Source organism: Egretta garzetta, unplaced genomic scaffold (assembly GCF_000687185.1).
Source record: "Egretta garzetta isolate BGI_Z169 unplaced genomic scaffold, ASM68718v1 scaffold79, whole genome shotgun sequence".
NCBI classification, from domain to species: domain Eukaryota; kingdom Metazoa; phylum Chordata; class Aves; order Pelecaniformes; family Ardeidae; genus Egretta; species Egretta garzetta.
Window position 1 is genome coordinate 176,065 of NW_009260791.1, and position 24,669 is coordinate 200,733.

Genomic DNA, 24,669 nt, shown 5'->3' on the forward strand with positions numbered 1-24,669 from the left:
GGGGGTTGGACTAGATGATCTCCCGAGGTCCCTTCCAACCCTTGCGATTCTGTGATTCTGTGTGATACACAATGTCTGACAGCACCCAGAAATGTAACATGAATTAAATTCTTGTCTTGAAATTTGGGAGGCAAGATATTGCATTGCCCAAGTCCAGCTGAGAGCCGAGTATGTTCACAGCTTCAGTGCTTTATGCATGTGTAATTTGAAAGTGTAGGTAAGTATAGCATGCTTCTAGATATATAGAATGGCTGGTCACCTAATGCAGTTAAACTTTACATGCTTTAATGGTAAAACAAATGTCTGCTATTTGAAACTGAAGAGTTAGTGGTCTGAGAAGGAAAGAGTAGTGAAATGTCTCACTGTATTTTTTTGTATTGTTTTTTTTTGTTTGTTTAGGGGTTTTTTTGGTGGGGTTTGGTGTTTTGTTTTTGTTTTTTTTAGAGTATTGAATTGGTGTAGCTGGCTACATTATTCTATATCCTCAAAACATGGAATTTTGAAAGTTCAAATCACATTCCTATTTATGTGTGAAAACTGGAGATTTTTTTTTCATGCACCTATAAATAGCAGTTTGCTTAGTTTTAGATTCTGCGTACTATGTCCAAGTACCTACACCTGCAGCGCTTGCATTCCACTGGCTGCCCCCCACTTTTTTGGCTACAGGGAACCTTCTCCCCAGGGTGCCTGCAGAGCTCTGTCAGCGCACCCGACGTGCAGTGCTGCCTGCTATTCTAGTTTTGATGGCTTACTTTGACAATAATGCCCCAACCATTGAGTGATCAGCCATTGTCCATGTCTTTTTTTCTTTTATTCTTAATTATTCTGGTTTATGATCTGCTGGTTGATAGGCTTGCAAATGCATTGGTGCAGCGACTGTTTGTTCGAGCCATTCTAAGCACTGGGAAACCAGGGACTGTGCCACGGTCTGTGGGAGCTGATTCCTATGAATGTCAACGTATAATACTGCGTATTTGTCAACACCCTGAACGCTTTGTAATGGAGTGTTTGTGTCAGATTAGAAGATGAGCATCTCATGGAAGCTGTACAATAACGATGGTGTTAACTATTTGATGCTATTGAGCATGAGGTGCAGTTGCTCCGTATTCCTGCCATCGATGCTCTGACTTGCGATGGTTCCTCTTGTAGCTCCCTCAGCAATATACTGAGCGTAATAAAACATGAGTGATTTGCTGCCTCCATATGCCACGGGGGTCCGCCTCTCGCCGTGTACCCCTGCAGCGCTTACATGATCTCATGTAGATAGATGGCAACGTATCTGGGATTCTTCTTCTGGAACGTGCCAGGTTGCCTGCTGTCTCACAGCCACGGCTATCAAAAGGGTAGTACCATGAAGATGAACAGCTGCTGCTCGCCGAACCAGGCGATTCCAAAGCACTGGTAGTTAGGAAGCAGAGTATTCTGAACTTCATTTTCAGCAAAGGGCTCTACCCCTTTGCACCAGAGGAAAGCCACCTCTTGCGTTCTGTTCCCTGTGAACTTCCAGACATGAGTAAGTAATGCTCAGGAATGAACATTACCTCTACTGTAGTCTTACTAACCCTACTCTCTAGGACCTGCTGACAGAGATAGTACAAAACAGGTTCTTTTTTTTTCTCCCCTGAAGCATGTTTCGTTTTTACTAACACCACTTACTAGTGTGTGTGTTGGTAAAAACAAAACAAACAAAAAGCCCAATAAACCCAAAACCAAACAACAAAAAATGAAGTGTTTTCTCATACCCTCTGTTCTATGTCATGCTAGCATACCATGCCTTCTTATTTTATGTTTTGACAATTAGACAAATATAATTAGACACAAATGTATTAGACATTGCAAATGTACTCTTTTGTACAGTGTGTGAATTTGACTTGTCAAGATCTTTGTTTCTACTTCATCTATAGTTTTTTGTAACAGTATATAAAATACTAGGTCCGTTTATATTCAATCCTTGCTCAAGCATGTTTTTTTTCTAGAGTTGCTTTTCATTCTCTTGAAACAAGAGTAGTCATGCTAAGCAAACAGCACCATCAAGTCTAATGGGCCTATATTTAGAGTGTCTAAAATAGAGTGTGACAACAAACGTGATATTTGTGGGTTGCCCTGAAGGGCTGCAGTGTCCTGGCATCGCACTAAGTTGCATAATCTCAATTGACTCTCCAGACACTGGAGGCGAGGAAAGACCAGTTGGATCATCCAGGGAATTTTCTGCCAGGGCAGGCTTGTTCCCTGTGGCACCTCTTCCAGAGTTGTTTTTTTTTTTTCTTGTCTGGCTTTAAATAATCAAGCAGGACTTCCTTAAACTGGGAGACAGCTGCACATTTTAAGGTTGCCTTTATATATAACCATCAAACAGGACCTCCCTTATAACAAAAATCCCTTTTTAAACTCTTTTCCTTGGAAAAGTGCTGCTGATGCAGCTTAGAAGTTATAAAAGGTGTTACATAGAAGCACAGTTATATAGAAGTTATTTATGTGTGTATATATGGTTGTTAGTTATATGGAAACATAGAGAAGGCTTGAACAGAAGACGGCTTTCTCGCTCAGTGTTCCCAGCCTCCCTTTCCAGCCAACATTCAGCACAGGAAAACTTCGTTGCTTTCTTTCAGGGCTGCATCACTTCCTCAGTGGTCCTTGTCTTCCTGACACTTTCACAGTTGGATTCTGTGTTTTCTGAATCTGTTCTCCTGCTCTGTGAGTGCTCACAGCTCAGCTAGATGAATGTCCGTCCTCTCGGTAAGCACACAGCCACCAGTCAAGCATCTCTGTCTACAGAATCCAGTTTCTCCCTTGCCTTGAATGTGGCTAGTGTTTGAGGGCCTGACTTCTTTCTTTCTTGGGTGTTTTATTGTTCGGTTTTTGTTTTGTTTTTTCTTCCCCCAGCTTTCTTAGTCTAAAATGAATTTAGTTGATACTGATTGATGGCAACTAATTATACCCACCATTTTCAGCGAAGGTTTTTCACCTAACTTCTAGCATGAACTTAACCATAATTCAGAAGATAAAGCCCTGATTTCGTTTGTGCAATTGAAACCGGTCCTGAGGCACAGGAAGAATTACACTGGCTATCCTTTTACTAAGTTTACTAAGCAGGATCAGTTTTTGAGTTCTGTGGTGAATGTTGGCAAAGCAGTCATTTGTTGCAAGGCATATAGGCAGTGGTAGAATGGTAGTACCTGGCAGAACAGGATGGGAATTCATACAAGCCAGGATGTGTGTTTACTACAAGAGTGTTTATCATCTAGCACAATATTCCAGTAAACTTACGATCCCGCATTCACTTCCCTGTTTCTTTTGTCATTAGTCCCGGTTTAGAAGGGTAGGCACAGATGGGGCTTCGTGATCTGTGTTCACTTCTTGAAAGCTGTCTTCAGTTCTGTCAGGCTGCAAGGACAGTTGGTTCAAAGGTAGAACATTATGCTTTTTACAGCAGTGAGATAACTTAAAAAACACACCTTGATAATCATCGCAAGAGCAAGTAAAATGCAATAGCTTTTGGAGGGGTTGGTAAATGGAGTACATGTGGCTAGCTTGTCTGTGCACAGTTTAGACAAGAACATATGAAAGCATCAATATCAGATGTGCAAACCAGGGTGTTTAGTGGGAGCTTTCTTCTGAAAAGAATGTTCCTTGGATGATTGACTTTTTGGGGTTTGAAAGAACAAACCGGTTTTTAAACTCAGTTCCCTCCCCATACTGTGGATTAGATCATCACTTACTGTAGCATTACATTGTGCAATAGTCATGGCTATTGCAAATTCACCATCCTGAAGCAGAGGAAGCCTGTGACACATGGTAATGGTCAGGTGTGGAAGTCTGGCATCAGGGTGCTGCTTTGGAGTTCTGCCTTGCGGAGGCCTCGAGAAGACAAGGAAGAGTGGTAAGGACCATGCGCCTGCCCTCTCCTAAGGGGATGCTACCAAGCTCTCCCCCCTTACTGCATTTAGATTTCTGATTGCCTACTGTTATTAGCAACAGAATTTCATTGAACAAAGAAAAACCTAATCTGTAAAGTGATCATAAATTAGTCTAGCCCTTGGGAAGTCAAACCCTTAAATTCATGGTTTGCTTATTTTTTTTCTCCTATTTGCGTGATGCTGACTAGAAAAAAAAATATCCCAGGTTTTAGAGATGCAAATGTTCTGCTAAACAAATTGGCATGTTGCCTCTTTCCTGTGGTCTTTTCCCAGTCTGGTATTAAAGTGCTGTTGCTCTATACGGTAAGAGAAGCATTTGACTGATCTTTGCCTCAGATTGTAGCTTGAGTTGGAAGGCTGGCAGTTTGGGAAATTATCCTTCAAGTTTTAATGCAGTTACTTGACTGGAGGCTTCAGTTACACTTTGAACGCATCGTGGACACACGGTGAGCTATATTTAACATCCTGAAATGTGGAGCTGCTTCTTTCCTGATGTGACTGGGGATGTGAACTATCACTGCCAAACATTTTGTCTGGCATGCACCCTTGGTTTCTGCCTGTTATACATTACTTCTACTTGTAAAAAAGAAGAAAATTAGATTCCCATTCTTTTTCTTTGTTGCTGCTCTTCTACAGTGCCTTTCTACATTTCTCAAGTTCTTGAGAGTACAAGGAACAGAGGAAGAGGTTGTACAATTTTCCTCCGGTATCAGGTTTTGAATCCTCTAAACAGTATCTTGCCTGACTGGCTCTCGTTATGAGGCATTACAAAACCCATGAATATTTCTAAGGCATGGCCTTGGCAGAAGGAGAGAGACCATTGCCTTCTGAACTGCCTAAATATCCTGGTACTGCCTGCAGGAGAGCATCTTAGGTGTTTCCTCTTTCTCTCTCCGGAAAACAGAGGAGCTTCTGTGGCAGATAAATTGTGGTGTAGAGAAAACAGCAGCTGCTGACCTTTCAGATATTAGCCTCGATGCCAATATTCCCGAAGGAGGTGGCTTATGACTTCCTTACCGACGCATCCCCTACAGGCTCTCCTCTCCTGCTGTCAGGAAATGTGAGCTTCCAGCAAAGCTGAGATGTGTATTTGTGGGACATGGTTTTACGTGTCGTGTTTGGGTTCTTGTGGCCTAGAGAAAATAACGGCATTCCAGGTCACCTCGGCTTTAATACTGGTTCTGCTGTTGACTTGCAGTGTGGATTTAGACAGATGACTTCATGTCTATTGGAATAGTTGGCTATGGCCATTAATTAGTGTGACTGTGCTGGGTCCTGTGCTCAAGAGACCCCCACCATTTTTCTGTCATCCAGCGTGCCAAGATGGCTGTAGTCATCTTCAGTACTACACTCTGCCTCACTCCATCGCTGTCTAAAATTGCCAGGGGACAGTAGTAATGACCTACCTCGTAATGGCACAAAGTGGATTTGGCCAGGCTCTGAGGATAGCACGCTATCAAGGCTCTTGTTATCGTTCACTTAGGCATAATCTGTAATGGGCAAAGGCATCCCTGCTTCCAGAGGGACTGCAGGAGTTTCACAAGGAATGTCTGTTTGGCTCCCTTTGAGCCCTAATTCTTCCTTACGTATTGAGAGCTTCCATACAAATGAATGTTACACGCACCAGGTAGTGACCGAGCCTCTTAAGCTACACCTGAAGTCATGGAGCTCACGTAGTAGAACGTATGAATCGGAGTAGGTAAAACTGGTGTCAGTTCTAAAACCTGGTGTTATCAGAGATTTTCTTGGGGTGATTTATAAGCTGGGGGAGCTATATACATGGAGAAGATAGGATTGTTAATATTAAGAATGCAATATCAAATAACCAAATATGACTTTATTCCTGTCATCATCTAGGTCATTCCTAAGGTAATCTTACCTCAGACATTTAGGCAGAGGCTGGTGCAATGATTTTTTTCAGTAATAATAATACTAAAATCCAAATCCAATTCCTTTATTTCATTGGTTTCTCAAGTTTGGTTTTTTTTTTCCTGTTGTTTATCACTGGGTTTTGTTTTTGCTGTGGCACCCTGAAGTACTTGGGACTTTCTTTTGATGCTTGAGAACAGGTTTCCAATTTGGAGTTTGTTTATTATTCAGGTCATGATGTGCTGACGGTCAGTGCTTGTTAAGGCCAAGTTGAGAGGAAGAGTCATGAGCTCTCTCTCTCACTTGGAAGGTTGCCCAAGGCAGCAATCATTCCTCAGTTCATGCTACTAGAATTGTTTCGTCTGTACAGATTTGCCAAACACGTGGTCAAGATAAAATTACATATTTTTCCTTGAGACTTTCCTGGTGTTAGTGAAACTTGATTGTTACGACAAAAACCATGGTCAGTCTCTTTCCTTTTTTACTGTCCCTTTGGCTTAGTTTCTTTTTCTGCTGCATGAAACTTAACAGCTTGTCTAGTTGTTTTTCCTTCCATGGTCTCCTACAATAGCCAAATGCAAAGTACAGTAACTAATTAATGTTTAGGTCCCTGGGATTGTAAGGGAATGTATAAGCAACAAAAACAGTATCACCATATGGATTATGGGATTTTTTTGGTGCTCCTACCATGCAAGGCAATATACTTACAGGGTCTATAAATTTAGCACAAACTTGCTATTGATACTACATTTGCAAAACAAAACCTGAATTTAATACTCTCAATTTTTATTCTAATTTTTTTTTTTTCTCCTTCTGTTTTTCCATGTAACTGTAATCTAGTAACTCTGGGTAGTGGCGATAAAGCCTCCCGCAGCACGCATCATACGTATGTATCTTGAAGCAATTGGAGAAATGACCCTTAGCGCTTAAAATGATTAACTGTGCTAAGCAGTTTCTTTTGAGCAGAGTCGAAATGTACTGAGAAACAATGTTCGAGTTTGCTGTCCAAAACCATGAGTAATTAAATACTTGGAGTGCTATGTTTATAAAAACACCATTCCATTACAGATACTTCTAGTGTCTCAGCAGTGCTGTGAGCCATCACTACTGCTGGTGTTTGTACTCACGTAGTGTGTAGAAGTCCCACCTGAAGGGAAGGCTCGTTTTACAAGGTGCTAGGTGTGAGACTTCTGGCACAAGATAATTGTGTCACTTGCTCAAATGCATGTTTTTGGCTTAGCAAAACAAAGGGAGAAGGATGATGCTACTCCTTTTCATCTGTTGCTAGAGTGGTGTTGTACAAAAGGGCAGATGGGTAAGTGTGTCACAAGAGGACATGGCTATAAACTGTGAATTTACGTAGATTTGAAATAAGAAAAGGTTTCAAGTTATCAAAGCAGTGTTGTCATTTTAGAGCGATCTTTCATCAGCTTTAAAAAGGGCTTATATAATGTGGTTGATCAGAACATTAGGAGGACTAAACAGGCAAGGAGTTTTGTTCCAGCTCTGTGACCTCTGCCCTTTGGAGAACTGGAAATAACTGCCACCCACTTGTCACTCAGATCTCCATGTCCCCCTGTGAAACTGTAATGTAAGAAAGGGACACCTGAAGCAGAAATTTCAGCTTCTTAGAGTTTTTTTGCCTCACGGGTCAAATCACTGCACTGGAATTGATGGTAAGGATCACTGGGGTCGGCGTGTATAGCATCTGTCTTACCTTGTATTTACTGTGTGATAGTAACAAAAAACCTTTTGATTAACTTTTTTTTTTTTTTTTTTTAACCAAAAATCTGATAAATTAGTTCACTGGGTTTTTTTAACCAATTCAGCACCAAAAGCTTAATGCACACAATAACACAAATCCAGAAGTAACAAAACCTGAACTAATACAAATCCCGTTCATGTAGAGAGATGTAAAGCTGGCCTGGCCTGGGAGTATCTTGTTCTAAGAAATGTGTTTCCACTTCCTTTTGCTTGGGCTGTGCAGCACAAACTTTTGCTTTAACTGTAGCTCACTTGGAGTATAGAGGATCCATTTGTTCCCTTAGTCTGTGTAGGCTCCGAAATCCTTTTCTCTAGGAATAGCCATGGATGGTTGACAAGTCTGAAGGACAAGGAGAAAAACTCCAAAATTTACTTGCAGAGTATTTGCTGCAGTGTTTAAATAGTGGGTGTAGATTGTTTTGCTACAGAGAGGATTCAGGTTTATCCACAGTGTCTAATGGTTCCTCTGGAGACGTGTACCCCTGTAGGAGTTCTGCAAATTGCAGTATTGTTGCGTTAACTGAATGCACGATGGCGTTGGTATTGTGCTGGCTAAGGCTCCTTAGTTTACAGTGGGGTTGGCTTAGGTTTTTTTCAAAGGAGGATTTTGGAAAGTGAAGTGAAAAACAATTTGGGGATGAAATTGTATCTTTTCCACGTAGTCTGCACAGGAGTTAGCTGTACATGATTCATGATTCCGTACAGCTATTTAGGCCGGGAGGTGGGATTGCTTTCTTGTGAAAGCTGAGAGAATGCAAAATACTGTCTCTAATATTTTTTTCTTTTCATTCTAACATACGCATCCTCAGAGTGCCACTATTCTGAGAATCTTTGACATTATGATCTACTCAGGCTGACTTTCCTCTCTGTCAGGCTGCTTGTCTAAAAGTTGTAACCCTGATAAGTCAATACCTCATTTATTTACCAAACTGGGAAGTCTGTAGAAAATCCCAGCCATGGGGAAGTTATATAGCTGGTGTATGTGTTTTGTGCTGCACTGCATTGTATTCTAATGGCTTTCTGGGCTCGTAGTCCTCACTAACCATTCTAAGGTGTTTAAGCTTTGCTGTCTGGTACTGAGTGGATTTAGAAAAGTATGCTTGTCATGAGGGAGTAGGGTAAAAGAACAAATCCATCCTAAAATAATGGTATAATTCTCCCACATATTCACACAGGGGAAGCAGTCCATTTTCTTGCCTTATTTCATGTTTTTTTTCCCTTGACATTCAAAAAAAAAGGGGGGGGGGGGGAGGGAGGGGGAGCTCTACTGGAGTCTCTGTGCATTAAGGGTAAGATAAACTGTTTTCTTTTTTCATTTCCTGCCATTTCATGCTTCCGTCAGGACTTTTCCAAGAGAAAGGAGAGGTCAGTATTCAGTTGTTTGGGAAAAGAAGACTCAGCTACAGATATTTAAACAAACCCAAAACAGCTTAATTGGTCACATGAGGAAAGCAAGATACCAAGGTCATCCTCTCCTTCCCTTGTATGGCATCCAAGTGACCCTAAACATCTTGATTATTCTTTTTCTCTTAGCTTGCCTCTATGTTTAGCTTTGTAGTTTCTATTAATAGCGCCCCAAATGGGTGCTGTGCGAGGCAGGCAGAGGTACCTGCCCACACTGCGTGGAGGCAGACGTCCTGCCACGGGAGCCGGGGAAAAGGGGTTGGGGCTCAAGTGCGGCTGTACCTCCAGCCTTAGGGAATTAGTTGCATAGGAAGGGGAAGATATGCAGGGTGACTGGCTGTGGGGTGGCCGTAGGCTCTAGAAAGTCTACGGAGAGGGGATCAATCTTCTGGCAAACTGCACTTAACCAGGAGGCTTGTCTCCAGGAATCCTTTTTTGCGTTTGCAGGGAACTGTACATTTTGTGTTCAATTCTGCTTAAAAGATTCATCTTCAGACAGCGAATGTGAACCCGTGAATTCTCTCTGGGTGTCAGATTGTTTGTAATTTCCAAACTTTTGAAGTTTTCAGGTCTTCTACACAGCATTTATTTGCTGACCTGCCTTCAGCAAACTAGTAACTTTGTGGCCCTGAAGAGAATAATCGTACTGGAAACCATTTAATGTTCTACTTCCTCCAGAAAATGCTTAAAGAGTGAATGCCTTTAAATGTCGGTCTGCTCTTTGCACCTAAATGTTGTTAACATTGGGTAAAGAGAAGACTCAGTGAAGTATCTGAAGTACACCAACATGAAGTTTCACCCAGAAAAACACTTTTAGTTAGGTGAGAGACAGCTGGCCAAGAGACGCTGCTTAAAGCTCTAATACAGCCAAGTCTTGAGTTTTAGTCTTTTCAAGTACTTGAATACCATGGCAACAAGAGCTTCAATGCTTGAGATCATTGGGGACAGAATTCACACACTTCCCTCGGAGGAGGCAATAGTCCTCTTAGAGTTTTGAAGTGGTCTGCAAATCTGAGGCGGTCATGGGTGCTTGTCAAAGAGTTTCTCTCCCCGGACCTGACCTTCCCAACAACCAGAGCACTTTGCGGTGCCCTGTTCCCTTTAGCCAATTCCCAGATCTGTGTGGGGTACATCCTATCGGAGTGCATCCTAATTAAAGTTGCATCTGTGAAAACATTTACTGGGCTACAGCAAAATCATGCTTAACTCCAGACAAGACCCAAGATGTTGTTTTTGAAAAGTCAAATGTGAAATTCCAGTCAGGCGGCAGAGTTGAAAGTGCAGCTAGCAGAGAGGGCATCTCTTTATACCCAGACCATGATGAGAATCTTGGGCAAGCCATCCTGACCCCAAAACCAGCTATATTAATGTTATTGATAATGAGACATGCAGCTTATTGCTTGCTCTTGAGAGGGATCAGACATTGGTAAATAGCAAGATGAGCAAGGACCAGATGACATCTTGGAAGTGGGATTAAGTTACATCATAATCAAAATTTGCTAAACCTGGGAGAATCTCCTCGGTATCTTGTCAGGCTCTGGAATGGTCTGCCCAGGGAGGTGGTGGAGGTATTTAAAAGAAAGGTGGATGAGGTGCTTAGGGACATGGTTTAGTGGTGGGATGGCAGTGTTAGGTTAACGGTTGGACTTGATGATCTTAAAGGTCTTTTCCAACCTAAATGATTCCATGATTCTATGATCTTTCTTGCTGAGGTTATGAGACATGGCTCCCTGAGGAATAAAATCTTGTTTTCGGTGATTTACTGTTTTAACATGAGGGTGTTTGAAGACCCCCAGATGCTTTAATCAAACAGTTGCTCAAGTGTAGCCCTCCTCTAGATGCAGGTGACATTCCTGTCTCAAATGTGGCAGTGCTTTGACAGTACTGTGCCTGTGGTACATAAATTGGGTTAATGTTCTGTATTATTAAAATGGTGGCACTCATTTCTCCCATTTAATTTTTCTAAAAGACATAATTTACTCCTTTCTTCTCTTAACAGCACTTGAAAAGAAAGCACAAAGGAGGTGTTTCCCTCTGCTGGCTCATCATCACCGTACCTCTTTCCCATTCTGCTTCCTCCTTATAATCCCGAAGTGAAGATGAGTAGCCTGCTGCGAATATGACGTCTCTGACTGGTGTCATTGCCTCCCACCAGTCTGAGTGGGTGTCCTTCACTGATGAGCTGCTCCTCCCTGTTAACCCACGAGGTAAGCGATCGTTGATTTTCTTTGTGAGAACCTTGTGAGACTTTCTTTGTTTGAATTAGATCTACTGTCATAGATCTAGCATCGCAGAGCTTGCCTTCTAAGTGGATGCAGAATGTGCAGAGGTTGAATTATCTCCTGCTACCCATATGTAATGGGAGAATTTGGGCTAAAAGTGTAAAATACTCTCCTAATGTGAGATTTCCTTAGCGTAGATCTATTACAGGGTTTGGATCTGTCCTTTGAGATTCAAGGCAGTATCCAACTGACCGTGGAGGAAGTCTCACCTTTTATAACTGAGTGCAAAACTATGCCCAGTGTTACTCTATAAATTACATTAGGTGAAGGAAAATTTTCCACCCACATTTAATGGCAAACTTTAGATATTGCAATAAAAAACAATGAAGTAATGGTGAGTCCTACCATTCTTTCTATTTTAGGTAGCACTGAGGAGCCTCTGGAAAAATGTTTTTCTTCCTCAGACACCTCCTCAGAAGAGAACCATAATGCGGATGGAGAATTTCAAGACCCCTCCCACACAAAGCTGGAAGATGCAGCTGACCAGCCCAAGGTGGATTCTGCTGTGCTTGGGAACCACGTGTGTCCCAGAGCTGATCTGTCATCATCCATCAGCACTTGGGTTCAGTTTGAAGATGCACCGTGGACCAGTGCTCCATCGACCCACCCACAAGCAGGTGAGGCAAATGCATGAAAAGGTCCATTCCAGTAACATAACAGAATACTGTGAGAGCCTATAGGATTTTTTTCCTTGCTCTTTGATTTCTCAAAGGTTGAACTTTGATTACTTTGCACTGTATTTCAACACAATCAATGTTATCAGTGTTTCAAAAAGGGCTCATAATTTTGTTCTGGGTTCAGCTAGCAGTATTTTGGTTTTGTAAAGAAAACAAAAGGCTTCTGTGATTCATTCCACCTATGGCTTAACCCTAGAGACTGCCAAAACGTATTCATGGGGAAACAGCATGTTTCAGCAGTGACATTTCTTAAGTACAGGTGTGAACAGCCATCGAAAAAGTCTGAGCTGTGTTTGCCTCTGTAATCTGGAACTGAAAGAATGGTGACTGCTGTCCTCTGTGGTTGTAGTCTTTATCTGCTTATAGTCCCCATACGGTTTTTGCCAGAAGCTTAGTGAGACCAATGACGAGTGTGCCGGTACCCATCAGTACTTTCCTCTGTCTTTTGATGCTGTGATTTAGCAGCTGGAGAATTAAAAAGACAACCAAAGTTGACCCTAATTCCAGGACTGCATATACTTTTCTTCAAATGTAAGAGTTCTTTCTGACATACTTTAAACACGCATGCAAAGCCTCTGGCTTGCTTCCTGAGCTTATGCTAACTGATACAGATGGGCTTCTGCCCCTCCTCACAGGATGCTGTGGAGTAATTGCCCAAGAAAATGTTAGTTTACTTTTTCATGTTTAAATTGAGATTCTCTCTTAATAATTCCACTTCGTTCCTGCCACTTATTAAAGCAGTTAAAAGAGTTATGGCTTATGCTGCTCACTCTGTCCATCAAATACTCCCTGAGACATGAATAATACTTCTATCAGAAAGCTTGGATTGGCAGCTTTGGGTTGGTTTTTTTTTTGTCTGTTCTTTTTACAGGTGCTACAGACTAGTCCGTTTGAGACAGACCTTTGTGCAGGAGAAGTAGGTGTTTCTTCAGGCCAAAGGAAGTTTCTCTTAAGCTCTGCTTAAGGTGTTATCTTTTTATTTATTTTTTGGTTGTTATTCTTAGTTGTAAATACTTACTGATCCTGGTGATGAGGAGAGAAGTGTCCTAAGCGATCTGTGTCACTGCGGGGGTTTTTACACACGATCTTTTGGTGTCTGACTGAGATCCGTGGAGGAGGATGGTTCCCCTGGCAGTCAGATCAGGATGTACTCCATGTACTCCTCCCACTCGCGTGGGAGGCTGTTGTTCTTTAGCTATATATGAACCCTAAGGAGGTGATGTGGATATCTTAAAATCCTTATTTATGAGCTAGTCCCTCTTCTATTCTGGAGCCTGTATTATAAGTGGCCAGACCAGTGCAGCTGACAGCCTCTAAAGGGAAGGTCGCGGGGCAGAGGAGATGACAGCTCTTTGTCTCTGGCCCTCTACTCCCAAGGGCGTTTGACAGCAAGAGGTAGAATAAACTTCAGCCTTATTGTTCTCAATTAATCTGCAGGTCACGTCTTTTTTATTTTTTTTCTATGGGCAGCAGCAAAGCTGGAGACTCTGTGTTATAACCACGGTACCCTGACACGCTTGGTGGAAAGCCCATGGTGACAGCAATTATTCATTTCCAGTAGCAAACAGCCTGCATATGAACAATAGTGAATAGCCAGATGGGGGTGGAGGGGAAGAGTATAAAGGCCAAGTACGGATCGGTGTGAGGAGGATGGAGATGTTTGAAATCTGTTTCCCGTGCAGGCAGCTGTGAAGAGCAACGTCCTGAAGGCTGAGCACCCCTGGCCACGTTCCTGTCGGGGTTTCAGCGCTGTTAGGAAATCGTCTGTCCGTCTGTCCGCGCTAAAGCAGCTGCACAGCTGACTAGATAATTACTCAGGCTGATGGCCAGGCTGCCTGGAAACACATTTTGAAAAGGGCTTGCAAAGTGGCATTTCCAGGGTCCCGTGAGAGTAGAGAGGATGGGCCCTAGGAGAGTGCGATGCTGTCTTATGCTGACCTCAGGGCTACAGTATTTTTGCACAGGTTTCCCTGAAGCAAACCTTGTCCCAAAGTGCTTGCAATCTAAAAGAATAGTATTTTGTAGACAATTGCTACACAGTGGTTATCCTATAAGAAATACATTTGAAAGAAAACCAAGGCTAATGCTGGACCCTTGTTCTGGGGAAGGCGAAGACAGTATTGGGGGAGCAGAAATTAGGGGGACTGATAGCGAGAAACAGGGCTGAAAACAAAGGCAAAAAATTCAGAAGGTAAGAAGTAAGGTCAAAAGCTGAGGTACAGAAATGAAAAGCACTCATTTGTGAACCTCATAGTGGAAATTAACTTTATTCAGGAGATTCTCGTAAACCATTTATTCTACCAGGGTCAGGCAGAGTAAATGCTAGGCAAAATCTTTCTTTCAGGATATTTCTGCTTTTCAGATAACTGGCATAGATAACTGGCAGCCACCAAATCACGTGGACTTCTCCCTGGGAAGCAGTAACTCTTGAGTGAGGCCACAGAAATATTTAGTCACAGAAATGATGCATTGTGGTGCCCTCTTCCCCGTTTTCCTTTTTCTGGGCAAAGAAGAAACTTCGTTTTTCTCATAGTTAGTATCAGGCTAGTCAAACTCCTCAAACTGATACTGCAAAAGTAAAAAAATTGGATTTTTAGGCTCACCCAACTGTTCCTATCACAAATGTTACATAATCCGTAAATGATCACAGCCAGCCGGTGACATAACATTTGCATTTGTCACTCAGTGGGCCTCCAGCTCGCAATCTCATATTCTAGCAGCGTTAGCTGCGCTCTTGAATTCAATGAGATATTCAGCAAAGCACCGAAATTGGAGCAAGGCAAGATGTGTTACATCATCTGTTCCACACAACACGCACCCGTCACCCTCCCCTCTGCTTCTTCCCGAGAGCTTTGTCTGGTTTTAAATGGCTCAAGTAACTTGGACTCCCACTGTGTCCCTTGAGAGGCTATCCCACAGTAAAGCAAATCTCAATTTAACCATTTTGTGTTGTTCTGTCTGAAAATAGGAAGTACATGCAACACGAGATCAGCAGCTGAAAACTAGACCAACTGTGATGCTGTCCTAAAATCAGAAAAATCTGAGATCCTAAGTGATAGGAAAGGAAACGATGCTAACAAGGCTGATTGTAATACAGCATTAGGGATCAAGGAATGGGTCCTCAAAACATCAGAGAGGAATGAATGCTTCAAGGTATATCTGCATATTAAAAGCCAATCCATTGTATTAGGAACAAACACATCAAGAAAAGGAAAACGGATGTGGAAGGAAACATTTTTCAGTTTAGGAAACAATGAGTTGATTTTCAGTATCCTACACATGCTACAGGATTTGCATGCTAGGGACAGTTCTGGCACTGGTCTGTCAATACAAACAGATTTCTGAGAAATTCCTGCAGCTGAAAGGCCATGACTGCATCTATTGACATTAGAGACCAAATTCCAAATTTCTAGGAAAAAAAAAAAAAACAAAAACCTACCTCAATTAGGAATTTGGTTTCAGCACTTCTAGGAATCTGGAGAGCAGCAAGAGCATCTGAAGAAGGACCTAAACATGTGTAGATGTTTACTTTTGCTTGTCTTGCTTTTTGAGATTGATAGATAGTTGTTTGGCTCAGCACAGGGGAAGATGCACTTTTGCCCGTTCCAGGGGTTAGTGTTGGGGAACCTAGAACAGTCAGATGTGGAAGTTGACTGCAGTAAGATTTTAAAGAACTTCTGTTGCAGGAAAAGGTCTCTATGGTTATGATTTTCCAAAGTACAAGTCTTTTTCTTTAGAAAAAACAATTATATTCTTCCAAAGTGGCCCAACTTCTCTGGAATAAAATTAATTTGCCCTTATATAGAAGTATTTTGCAACACTATTCCAGTCAGTCTCCCTCTTAGACAAAAATTGGTTTTGGAAAGCACAAAATAAGTTGACAGTATATGAGTTATTAAATCTTACGTGTTTCTAAATTAGCTTATGTTTTTCATATTGCTGTGACTGAATTTAAACAAAAAAAGAAACACTGCAAATCCAGGATATTTTTTTATAAAATAATGGCACAATTTTTAGAATTTCAGATATCAAACATGCTTGAAAGAAACTTGGCTCTTTCTACTGGTTCACGTATGGAGTTCAGCTTTTCAGCTGGTCCTCTATGTCCAAATAAAGCACTCTGTCCATCAAAGCAATTTCATGCCAAGTTTTAAGGGTAGCTTTTCAGATGCCTCATGCCATGTTTGACAAAAGGGCTGAGAGAGGGACCGACAAATTATAATCATACACTTGTCATCCTTTCTGTGCAGGCATCAAGCAGAACACAGTGCAGAATTACTTGGGGGGAGAAGTGGGGGGGTTTGGTTGTGTCACTGTCAACGTGTGTTGACGGAGCTCCTGACTTTCAGCTCCTCATCCTTAGGGATGACTCTGCTCAGAAGCAGCTCAGTACATAGGCTCACAGCTGTACAAATATAAATATATTAGTGCCTGCTTACCTGAGGGTAACAGTGCAGCTAAAGAAAATAAATTTGCACTTCTCAGCTGGCAAGGGAGGGGGCACTGTTTGGGTATTCCCTCTAATGCACATTGTTAGGTTTCTGTATTGAGGTGCTGCCCCTTCCCACCACTTGGATGGAATAGAGAGAGACAAATCCTCTTTAACACTAATTTGCCATTTTCTTCCAAAGTATCTGTCACCCTAATACAGGTTGTTTATGTATTAACGTGCTGAGAAGAGAACCTCTGCATCAGCAGTTGTTCTGTAACTGCAAGATTTGGGATGCATTGAGATCTTTATTGGCTTAAAAGATAAACATAGATGTCCTAACTTTGAAAACAGTTATTATGCTGGCATTAAATTAGAATTAGTCTCTACCAGTACACCTTTCCTTAGTTCAGGTAGATTTTTTTACTACATCTTTTTTTTCTATTTGTTTCCTCACTGGAGTCACCCGTTGTTCCTAACACTCGAGCGATATTGTGGGCAAAGCATATACAGTACAAAGAGTACACAATACAGTTTCATAGCAGTGAATGTATAAGACTGTGTTCTGAACTCTGGATGATGGTTAGGCAGGACTTAACTGTTGGACGTGCAAGTCTGGCAAGTGAGTAGAACCGGATTTTTGGCCTACGCTGAGCAGAAGTGTTACGCAGTTTGTTCAGATTGGGGCACTCCATCCTGTGTGTTCAGAAGCAAAAGCCATTGCCTAGTGTACATCAATAGGTCAATTCCAGTTTATTTTCATACTCCTCCTCCTATGTGGAGCATTCCTGAGATGTTGACTACATTTGAGTGGGTGTCATAGATAGGGAATGCTTAATTACATATAATAAACCCACTTTATAAAAAAATTTGTGGTACTATAAAAACTCCACTGTGTTGCACAACACAGATATTCAGATCTTGTCAGCAGTGGCAGAAGCATGGAATCTTCCTGTTCTGAAAAGTCACAGCTTCTGCAATGCTTGAACAACAGGAAAACATACAGCTGCCAGCAGTATGAGATCTAAGGCAGGCAGCTGAGCAGTGCCGGCGGGTAACAGTGCTGGGCACTAGTTAAGTTGCTGTGTATTTGTCACAAAAGAACTGTGTTGCTGTGGATGTTGGAATTTATATTTACAGAGTCAGTCTCGGTACACTGATACAACGTGTCTTTGGAATAGTTGTGCTCTTCTGGAAGATTGCCCTGTATGTAAGTGTCTAACCAACACGTGTTTGTCTTCTCCATCCAGTGTCTCCATCCAAAGCACCCAGCTGGACTTCCCCCTCCTCCAACTCTTCGGAGAGGCAAGCCCATGCCTCGGAGAGCAGCTGGACAACCAACTCGGAAGACACCAGCAGCCCTAGCATTGCTCCCTCCTACACAGATCTGCAGTCAATTAATACTGAGGACTTGACCAGTGGTGGAACATCTGCAGCAGATTCAGCTGGTAAGAGGGAAGCCTTCAAGCTTCCATCTCGATCTTTTTGATGCTACTCAAACTCACTGCTCAGAAGTGAGCTACAGGGGGAGGATCCAAAGCAGGATGAACTCAAGGATTACACAGACTAACACTTTGTTCTAGTCCAATTCCCCAAAAAATCACACCTGGGTTTGACACGCCCCTGGTACTTGCAGGCTCCCAGAGTAAGAGCCAAATGCAACTATGTACCTGTTGGTGGACTTGTCTGAGTGAAATGTTGGAGCATTTCTGGTTTTTGCATACCACATCAGCTTAAGCTGATCTAGGAGCTAGTTCTCAGTATATTGTGGGAGAGGCTGGATGCCCTTCCTGAACTTCTGTGCAGAAATTTTCCAAACTTGACTGCATATTCAGCTGAGGCAGGTCCAGCTCTGCGTGCCCCTCTCTGTTTCAGTGGGCGCCAAGATGCAGACCCAGGCTGCAGGATGTGTTCTTTGCGCTGCGCTTTGCACTGTTACTGTAAAGTAATGCAGAGAGCATCGGAGTTGCCAGAGTCTGGTTCAGTAGCAGGTTTTGATCATTTAAGGATCCTGTATCTGACCTTGTAGGGATCTATTCAGATGGCATCCTGACTGTGGAAAAACATGCTGCATGGCATTGTAGCTTGCTGTTCCCCAGTTGTACTCTAGATAATCTCTGAAGCAAGAGAAATAAAACAGAGTGGTGCCACCCGTGTCATGCAGAGTTGGGATGACGAGAACTCCTGGATGACAAAGCAGACTTTCACAGAGCAGAGAAAGAGCTGGCATGTCAGGACACACAAAAGAAAAAAAAAAATACACAGCTCCAGGAGGAAGCACCTGCAGTATGTTGGAAGCTGTTCACCCCAAGCTGAGGAAGGTCAGCAGCTACCCAGTTTGGTGTTGGAATTGACTCGCTGGTGTCATGGTAGCTCAGGCATGTCAGATGTTTAATGTGTTTCCTCTCAGGTGGTGAATGTAACAATATGTGTGAAATAAGATCTGTTTGGGGAGAATGGACTCCCTAAGCCCCACTGAGGTCATACACATCCCTTCCATAAGGAACCTATACGTATATCACCTGAAAAGAGTATTATTTGATGGTTCAGTGAAACTGGGTTGGGCATCAAGGCAGCTTCATAAACAGCAGCACGGTGGGTGCTGGCTGAGTGCTTAAGACAAAGGATTTGTGGAGGGGTGGTTTTTACTTTGGAGAAGTAGAGATCTTTCTTCCAATAATACAGTTACCTCAAGTCTGACCATTTTTCTTCTAGAATACTCTGCTTGTCTGTACCTCTGAGTTTGGAAGCCACTGACTGGTAGAAAGCTAGAATAGGCAAGCTGGTGTCATGTGCCAGCTGTTTGGATGCCAGCGTGGGCATCAGTTTGTTCTGATGAGCTCATGTCTGTTAGGGTGAAGTGTAGGAGTTTTCCTCTGGAGGACATGCTGGATATTGCTGTTTTGTTGATTTGGTATAGGTTGCCAAAGGGTGGCTGGGACTCTCTCCATGTGAGGAAGGGAAATGAGGGATGCCCAGTTCTTATGTACCTTTGCATCGTATAGAGAAACGAAAGGTAAAAGTGCTGCTGTATGTCACTGGTATGCATATGGAATTATTTGCTATATATGGCTGAAAGAGAAATTGATACATCAGTAAAAGCTTTGTATGCAACCTTCTTACTCTTCTTTCTTTCCCAGTCAGTCACAAACTGACATGTTTACTAGCAGAAAAGGTACAAAAAATCATTCCAATCACCTATAAATTTTCAAAAGTAAAAAAGAAGGTAATATAGGCAAGGCTGTGTCATTAGCTAAAACATAAGGTGCACTACCTTAGTGGTACTGGAACTTGAAGTAAGAAATACATTGAATCTTCCTACCACCAGGTACGGAGTTTGCGAAAGGGCAGCGTGAACAAAGCGCGTCTGTTTGTTGCCCTTCATGGGGTGGCTCCCAGCCCACCCCTGAGGTGCCTGCTGGCACCAGGCAAGGACCGTGGAGGTGAGGGACCTGAGGACCTGGTGGCCACGGAGCTGTTGTGCAGTTCTGACTGCTTCTCTGTTGTTCCCTCCGCTTTCATCCCACCCTCACAGGGCGTAAGTGGACAAAAATGCATGATTGCTTTCTTCTCTTTTCTCTCTGCCCCTCTCCAGAAATTCAGTTTTTCAAACCTGCCTTGATTCAAGCATTTGATTTACATTTCTCTTCTCAAAAGACTGGTTGCCTCAGTCTGTAGTGGAGTTTGAAGGCTCTGTCAAGGCAATGAAATAACATTTATTTTTTCCGTGAAGGAAAAGAGAGGAATCCTCGTGCTCTATGTGATTATGAAGTCACATTGCCAGTTGAAGTCACTTTAGCCAGTATGTTGACTCCAAGGTCAAGCTTGATGGAGGGGGAAAAAAAAATTCATTTCATTGCTAAAAAATCCAGCAAAAATAAGAAAACGACTTTTGATCTATTTAGTGATGGTAAAGAATCGGGTCTTTAAGAGTAGCTTGGGTTTAATATTGTTTCAAGCAAGAAAAACCTATTGGGGAGAAAAGCATGAAAGGTTCTACTCAGCAGTCAGGCACTGAGTAAAATGACTGTCTTAGCCATGGTGAATTTTTATTGCCTGAACAGCATAGAGGAGAATCCAGGATAAACTCTGTTCGGTAATTTCACAACTTGCCTTGAATTTATCCTGCATGCAGAATGCTTGAGCATCAGCTCTCTGTTAAAAGTTCGGGACAGGGGGCTGTGTGTGGGAGCAGATGCAAGCCTGAGGTAGGTCTGACTGCAGGCATACACACAGCCCGCTCCCAGCAGTGGGAATGCGCATCTCGGTGTCCAGGGCTGGCAGGCTCCAAGCAGGTGAAATCGGCCGGGGAATCAACTTTCTCACAGCTGACACAATATTTGAGTGTAAAGGAATTCCATGGGCTTGAGCTTTATCTAGTGCATGTGTTTATGTAAGATAGGACCTAGGAAGATATCTGAGAAAGAGGGTAGAGACCTGAATGATCCCAACCTGAGAGTTTTACCCTCAGTATGGGGGGGACTGCAGAAAGTCTTCTGGCTGATGGAGTCGGGATAAGCCCAGTGACGTCCTATAACGGCAGCAGAGCTCACAGCGGTGAAGGTAAATATTGCATGAACAGAGATGAAGGAGAAGACTTGCTTTTCAATCCAAGTACAGCTGGAAGATGCTGCACTTTATTGCCTGTGCTAGTCTGAACTCTGGCACCAAGGAGCCTTTTATATGATCCTCATCTTTGTCAGCATGGGGGGATATTTTAGCCTGCAGCAGCCAGCCAATACATTTGGGTCAAGTGGCAGCAGGCTGCCCGTTTAATGTGGGCATGTTTATATGGTTATAACAACGCGCACTTCACAACAGCTGGGGTTTCACAGGGTGTGTGAAGCTGTATTTGGTGCTGGTGAAGTGGCGCATTGCCTCGAAGCTTCCTACCGTACATCGCCGTGTCGCGCAGCTTGGATCAATGAGCATGGAAAGAAGCGGGAACTTTTGGCATTTGTGCTGTACTCTGCAAGATGAGTAACACAGGACATCTCTGTTACTGATACAATGCGAGTATTTTATTCATTCGGAAGCAGATGCCTGTTTCAGCTTTCAAAAAAAGCCAAATATCTACATGTCAGAGGAGCAAGGGAGAGGCCTTCTTGTAGCTATGATCATAGATTGGGAAGCACTGGGATGTGTTCTGAGGGTGTGCATAAATACCTTACAGCTTGATTTGGATTTCTGCATTTCACCATTCATCTCTAAAATAATTTTTATTTATATAAATTAAAACTAAACATTGACTTGTATACAAAATAAAAATCATTATATATGATCAATGCATATATAATAAAATAGATAAGATATATCCTTGTGTAGATCATAGAATCATAGAGTGTTTTGGGTTGGAAGGGACCCCTAGAGGTCATCTAGTCCAACCCCCAAGATCATAAACTATGTATTGTAGTAAGTTAATATAACAAAATCTATATTATATGATAATGCTCTGTGTGTGTGTGTATATATATAAAAAGCTGATTAGCCTTGTAGACATAGGTTTCCTGATAGCTATTTTAAGTGCATTGTTGCTAGTTCTGTTGTTGTTTCTGTTGTGATTTGTATCTTAGGAGAGCTGCAGCTACACCGTGTTTGATGTTGACGGTTCAATTTGCTGACCAGTTGTTCTGTTTGGCATTCTCCTGAAGCTCTGGGACTATTGGGATACTGAGGAAATGGCTATGTTGTTATTTTCTGAGAACATCTGTGTGTTTGGAGATAGAAAGTTGCATGTGTGGCCCCTAACTGCTCAAAATCAGAAATTTAAATAGCATGAGGAATTAATTCTGAGAACGCTGTTATTTTCAAAGCAAATTGCATGGTTTAAGGGGGTTCTGCTGCTTCTCTTTTAAAACTTGGAGATGGCAACTCTTGCAGACTCAGCTCCAGCTGTTTCTTGAAGGTAATGGAGAGCAAGTACTAACTTTTCAAACCTTTTCCCGATGCTTTTCTGGGGTAGTTCTCTTAGAAATATTTTTTTCTGTAACTGTAGCCAGCTAGATACTGAGTCCTGACATGACGACTGCAAGAGGGGTGTTCTGTAGGTTTCAAACAAGGAACTCTGAACAGATTATACAGCCGTGCAATGTGCTTGCACTGAATGCCAGAAAAGGGCTACAAGCTCTGACGATATTCCAAGCTAATCACCAGAGCAAGGGGGAAAACAGCGTACGCTGCTGGTTACCACCTCCCACCCAGAACTGCACTTCAGTTATGCTGTGTAACTCTTAACCAGATCACTTTCATGTCCCAGGCACATGAAAAAACTTGGATGTGAGAGCCTGCCAAAGCCAGCTGGAGAGACTGTAGAGAGGGATATCAAACCCTTGCTTCAAGGAGGAGGGGACTCCAGAATACCATGAGCAAACAGCACCTAAAATGTGTTCTTGCAGAACTCCAACCTGCAAAGGCTAAATTGAGCACCAGAGGCAGGGTTTTTTTAATTCCTCATGTCCAATACCAGCCACCAGCTAGCAATTCAGGAGTTTTATATCCTAGTTGTCATCCCATATTTTTCTCCAGGCGTTTCTGACTTGTTTAATGCATTGGTAGGGCAGAACGGGGAAGTTAGGTGTAGATAATTCACAGAAGTAGAAAAGTTTTGATCCTAAATCAGACCTGTGTACTGGAAATCAGCTCCTCTTCACCACTTCATGGCCGCTTGAAGGAATCCACAGTGTCCCAGTGACTTCTGCAGCAGTGCTGAGACCTCGTCCCTGTTTTGCAGTGGGGGAGCCTGCAGCAAAGTGGCATGGGCCAGACCTAGGGTGAGGTAGAAATGGTCTTTGCTGTAGAACCTGGCAGTCTTGCTCTCTGAAGCATCTGAAGATTTTAGGTATAAGCAGAGTCCCTCCTTAGGGCAGGAAGGAAAGGCACAGAAAACCTGTTAGGAGGAAGAGGGAAATGTTAGAATGAGGAAAAAACAGGTACAACAATAAGCAATGGCTTATTTCTATCTATTCAGTAGAGAGAATTACAAAATAATCTTGGTCTGCAGTCATCTGATTCATAGACTTTAAGGTCATCATCATTATCATCTAATCTGGCCTCCTGCGTGTCTCAGGCCAAAGAACCTCACCCTGTTCTTTCTTCACCAAACCTGTAACTTCAGTTTGAGATATAGAATATCCTGAGCAAATATCTCCATAATATTTTTCTGATTGACGTCAGCTGCAGTGAAGTTTGCCCCAGTTCAGCCATCCCCAACCCTTCAAAACTTCAGTATTAAAAAGGACTGCCCTAGTGCTAATACTTAAGGCAGAATTGAGATGTCACCAAGCTCAGCTCTGACAGCTCTTGTGTCCTCAGCTGGGGCTAAATGGAATCTCCTAATCTCAAAAGGTTCAATATCTGCCTCATCTGTGCCCCAGAAAATAATACTGATCTCCTCTGTCACCCTGCCTCCCAAAGAAGAGCGGCTGAAGCTGCTGTAGGGCTGTCAGATTCTTGCTTTTTTTTCAGGAACAATGAGGAATTTCAGGGTGCAGGAGAAGGGGGCATAACACTGCTCTCATAGCAAGAAAGGAGTTAGAAGAAAGCTCAAAAGGGTCTGCTCCTACTAATTCCTGTGAGCCTAAGTCTTATCCTTCTTATTCCCGTGAATTGATCAGGCCTCCCTCGCTGCTGCTCCACCTTCTGAGAGCACCAGGTCTGAGACAGGGAAGAGGCAAAGTGTGAGAAGGGAAAGCGGTAGCATGAAAGAACTGGGTCTGATCTTCATTATTGATTAGAAATGTTTCAATTAAAAAACTTTTTATTTAAAAAAAAGTATTTAAAAGTATAGTATTTTTGCTGTTTAATGGAGTGCTTTCTTGCCTGCATGCCAGCATAGAATCAGTTCTGATCTTGCCTGTGGCATTGGTCCTGTGCTGCAAACAGCTGAAGGAGCAGCTCTTGGTTCAGGTGCTGAGTTTTCCCCTCATGGCTCTTCTGAAGTGCAGGCACAGATTTGTAGCAGGGTCATACTTGTTATAAAAGGGCTAAGTGCTGTGCCTACATGGTGTTCTTGACAAATTTCACTCTTCCCACACCAATTTACTGATGGTTTTATATGGTCAGATCAGCTGAAAGGAAAGGGGATGGGATTCCAGCCCCAGCGATGGAACCAACCTGCTGATCTCCCTTTAATGTAGGCAATATCCCAAGAGAATAGCTGTGGGTAGATGCTTTGTAGTTTATCTCACACCAGTGAGGCAGGCTAGGTGCTATGAAGCCCTCTATTTGTGTTTGTAAGGCTGCGATTCCTCAGCCATGGTGTTTACATTGGCTCCAGTTGCTCTCTGATGCGGTGCAGAAAGCCCCATGCCCGTGTGATAAGCCAGAGG

The 24,669-nt window shown here is 42.7% G+C and overlaps 1 protein-coding gene across 3 annotated transcripts in view; it reads left to right on the plus strand.

Annotated features, from left to right (window-relative positions):
• The window catches only part of STON2 (stonin 2), an 88,009-nt gene that overhangs the window by 17,112 nt on the left and 46,228 nt on the right, over positions 1–24,669 (plus strand). Inside the window, exons 5-7 of one of the 3 annotated variants that reach the window (XM_009646631.2) lie at positions 10,954–11,161; positions 11,599–11,853; positions 17,593–17,790. In XM_009646631.2, coding sequence (XP_009644926.1) covers positions 11,074–11,161; positions 11,599–11,853; positions 17,593–17,790 — 541 coding nt within the window. In that variant the 5' untranslated portion in view covers positions 10,954–11,073. Of the gene's footprint in view, positions 1–10,953; positions 11,162–11,598; positions 11,854–14,992; positions 15,067–17,592; positions 17,791–24,669 lie in introns of those variants that run through there. The other 2 variants (XM_035902010.1, XM_035902011.1) reach the window with 2 other exon arrangements.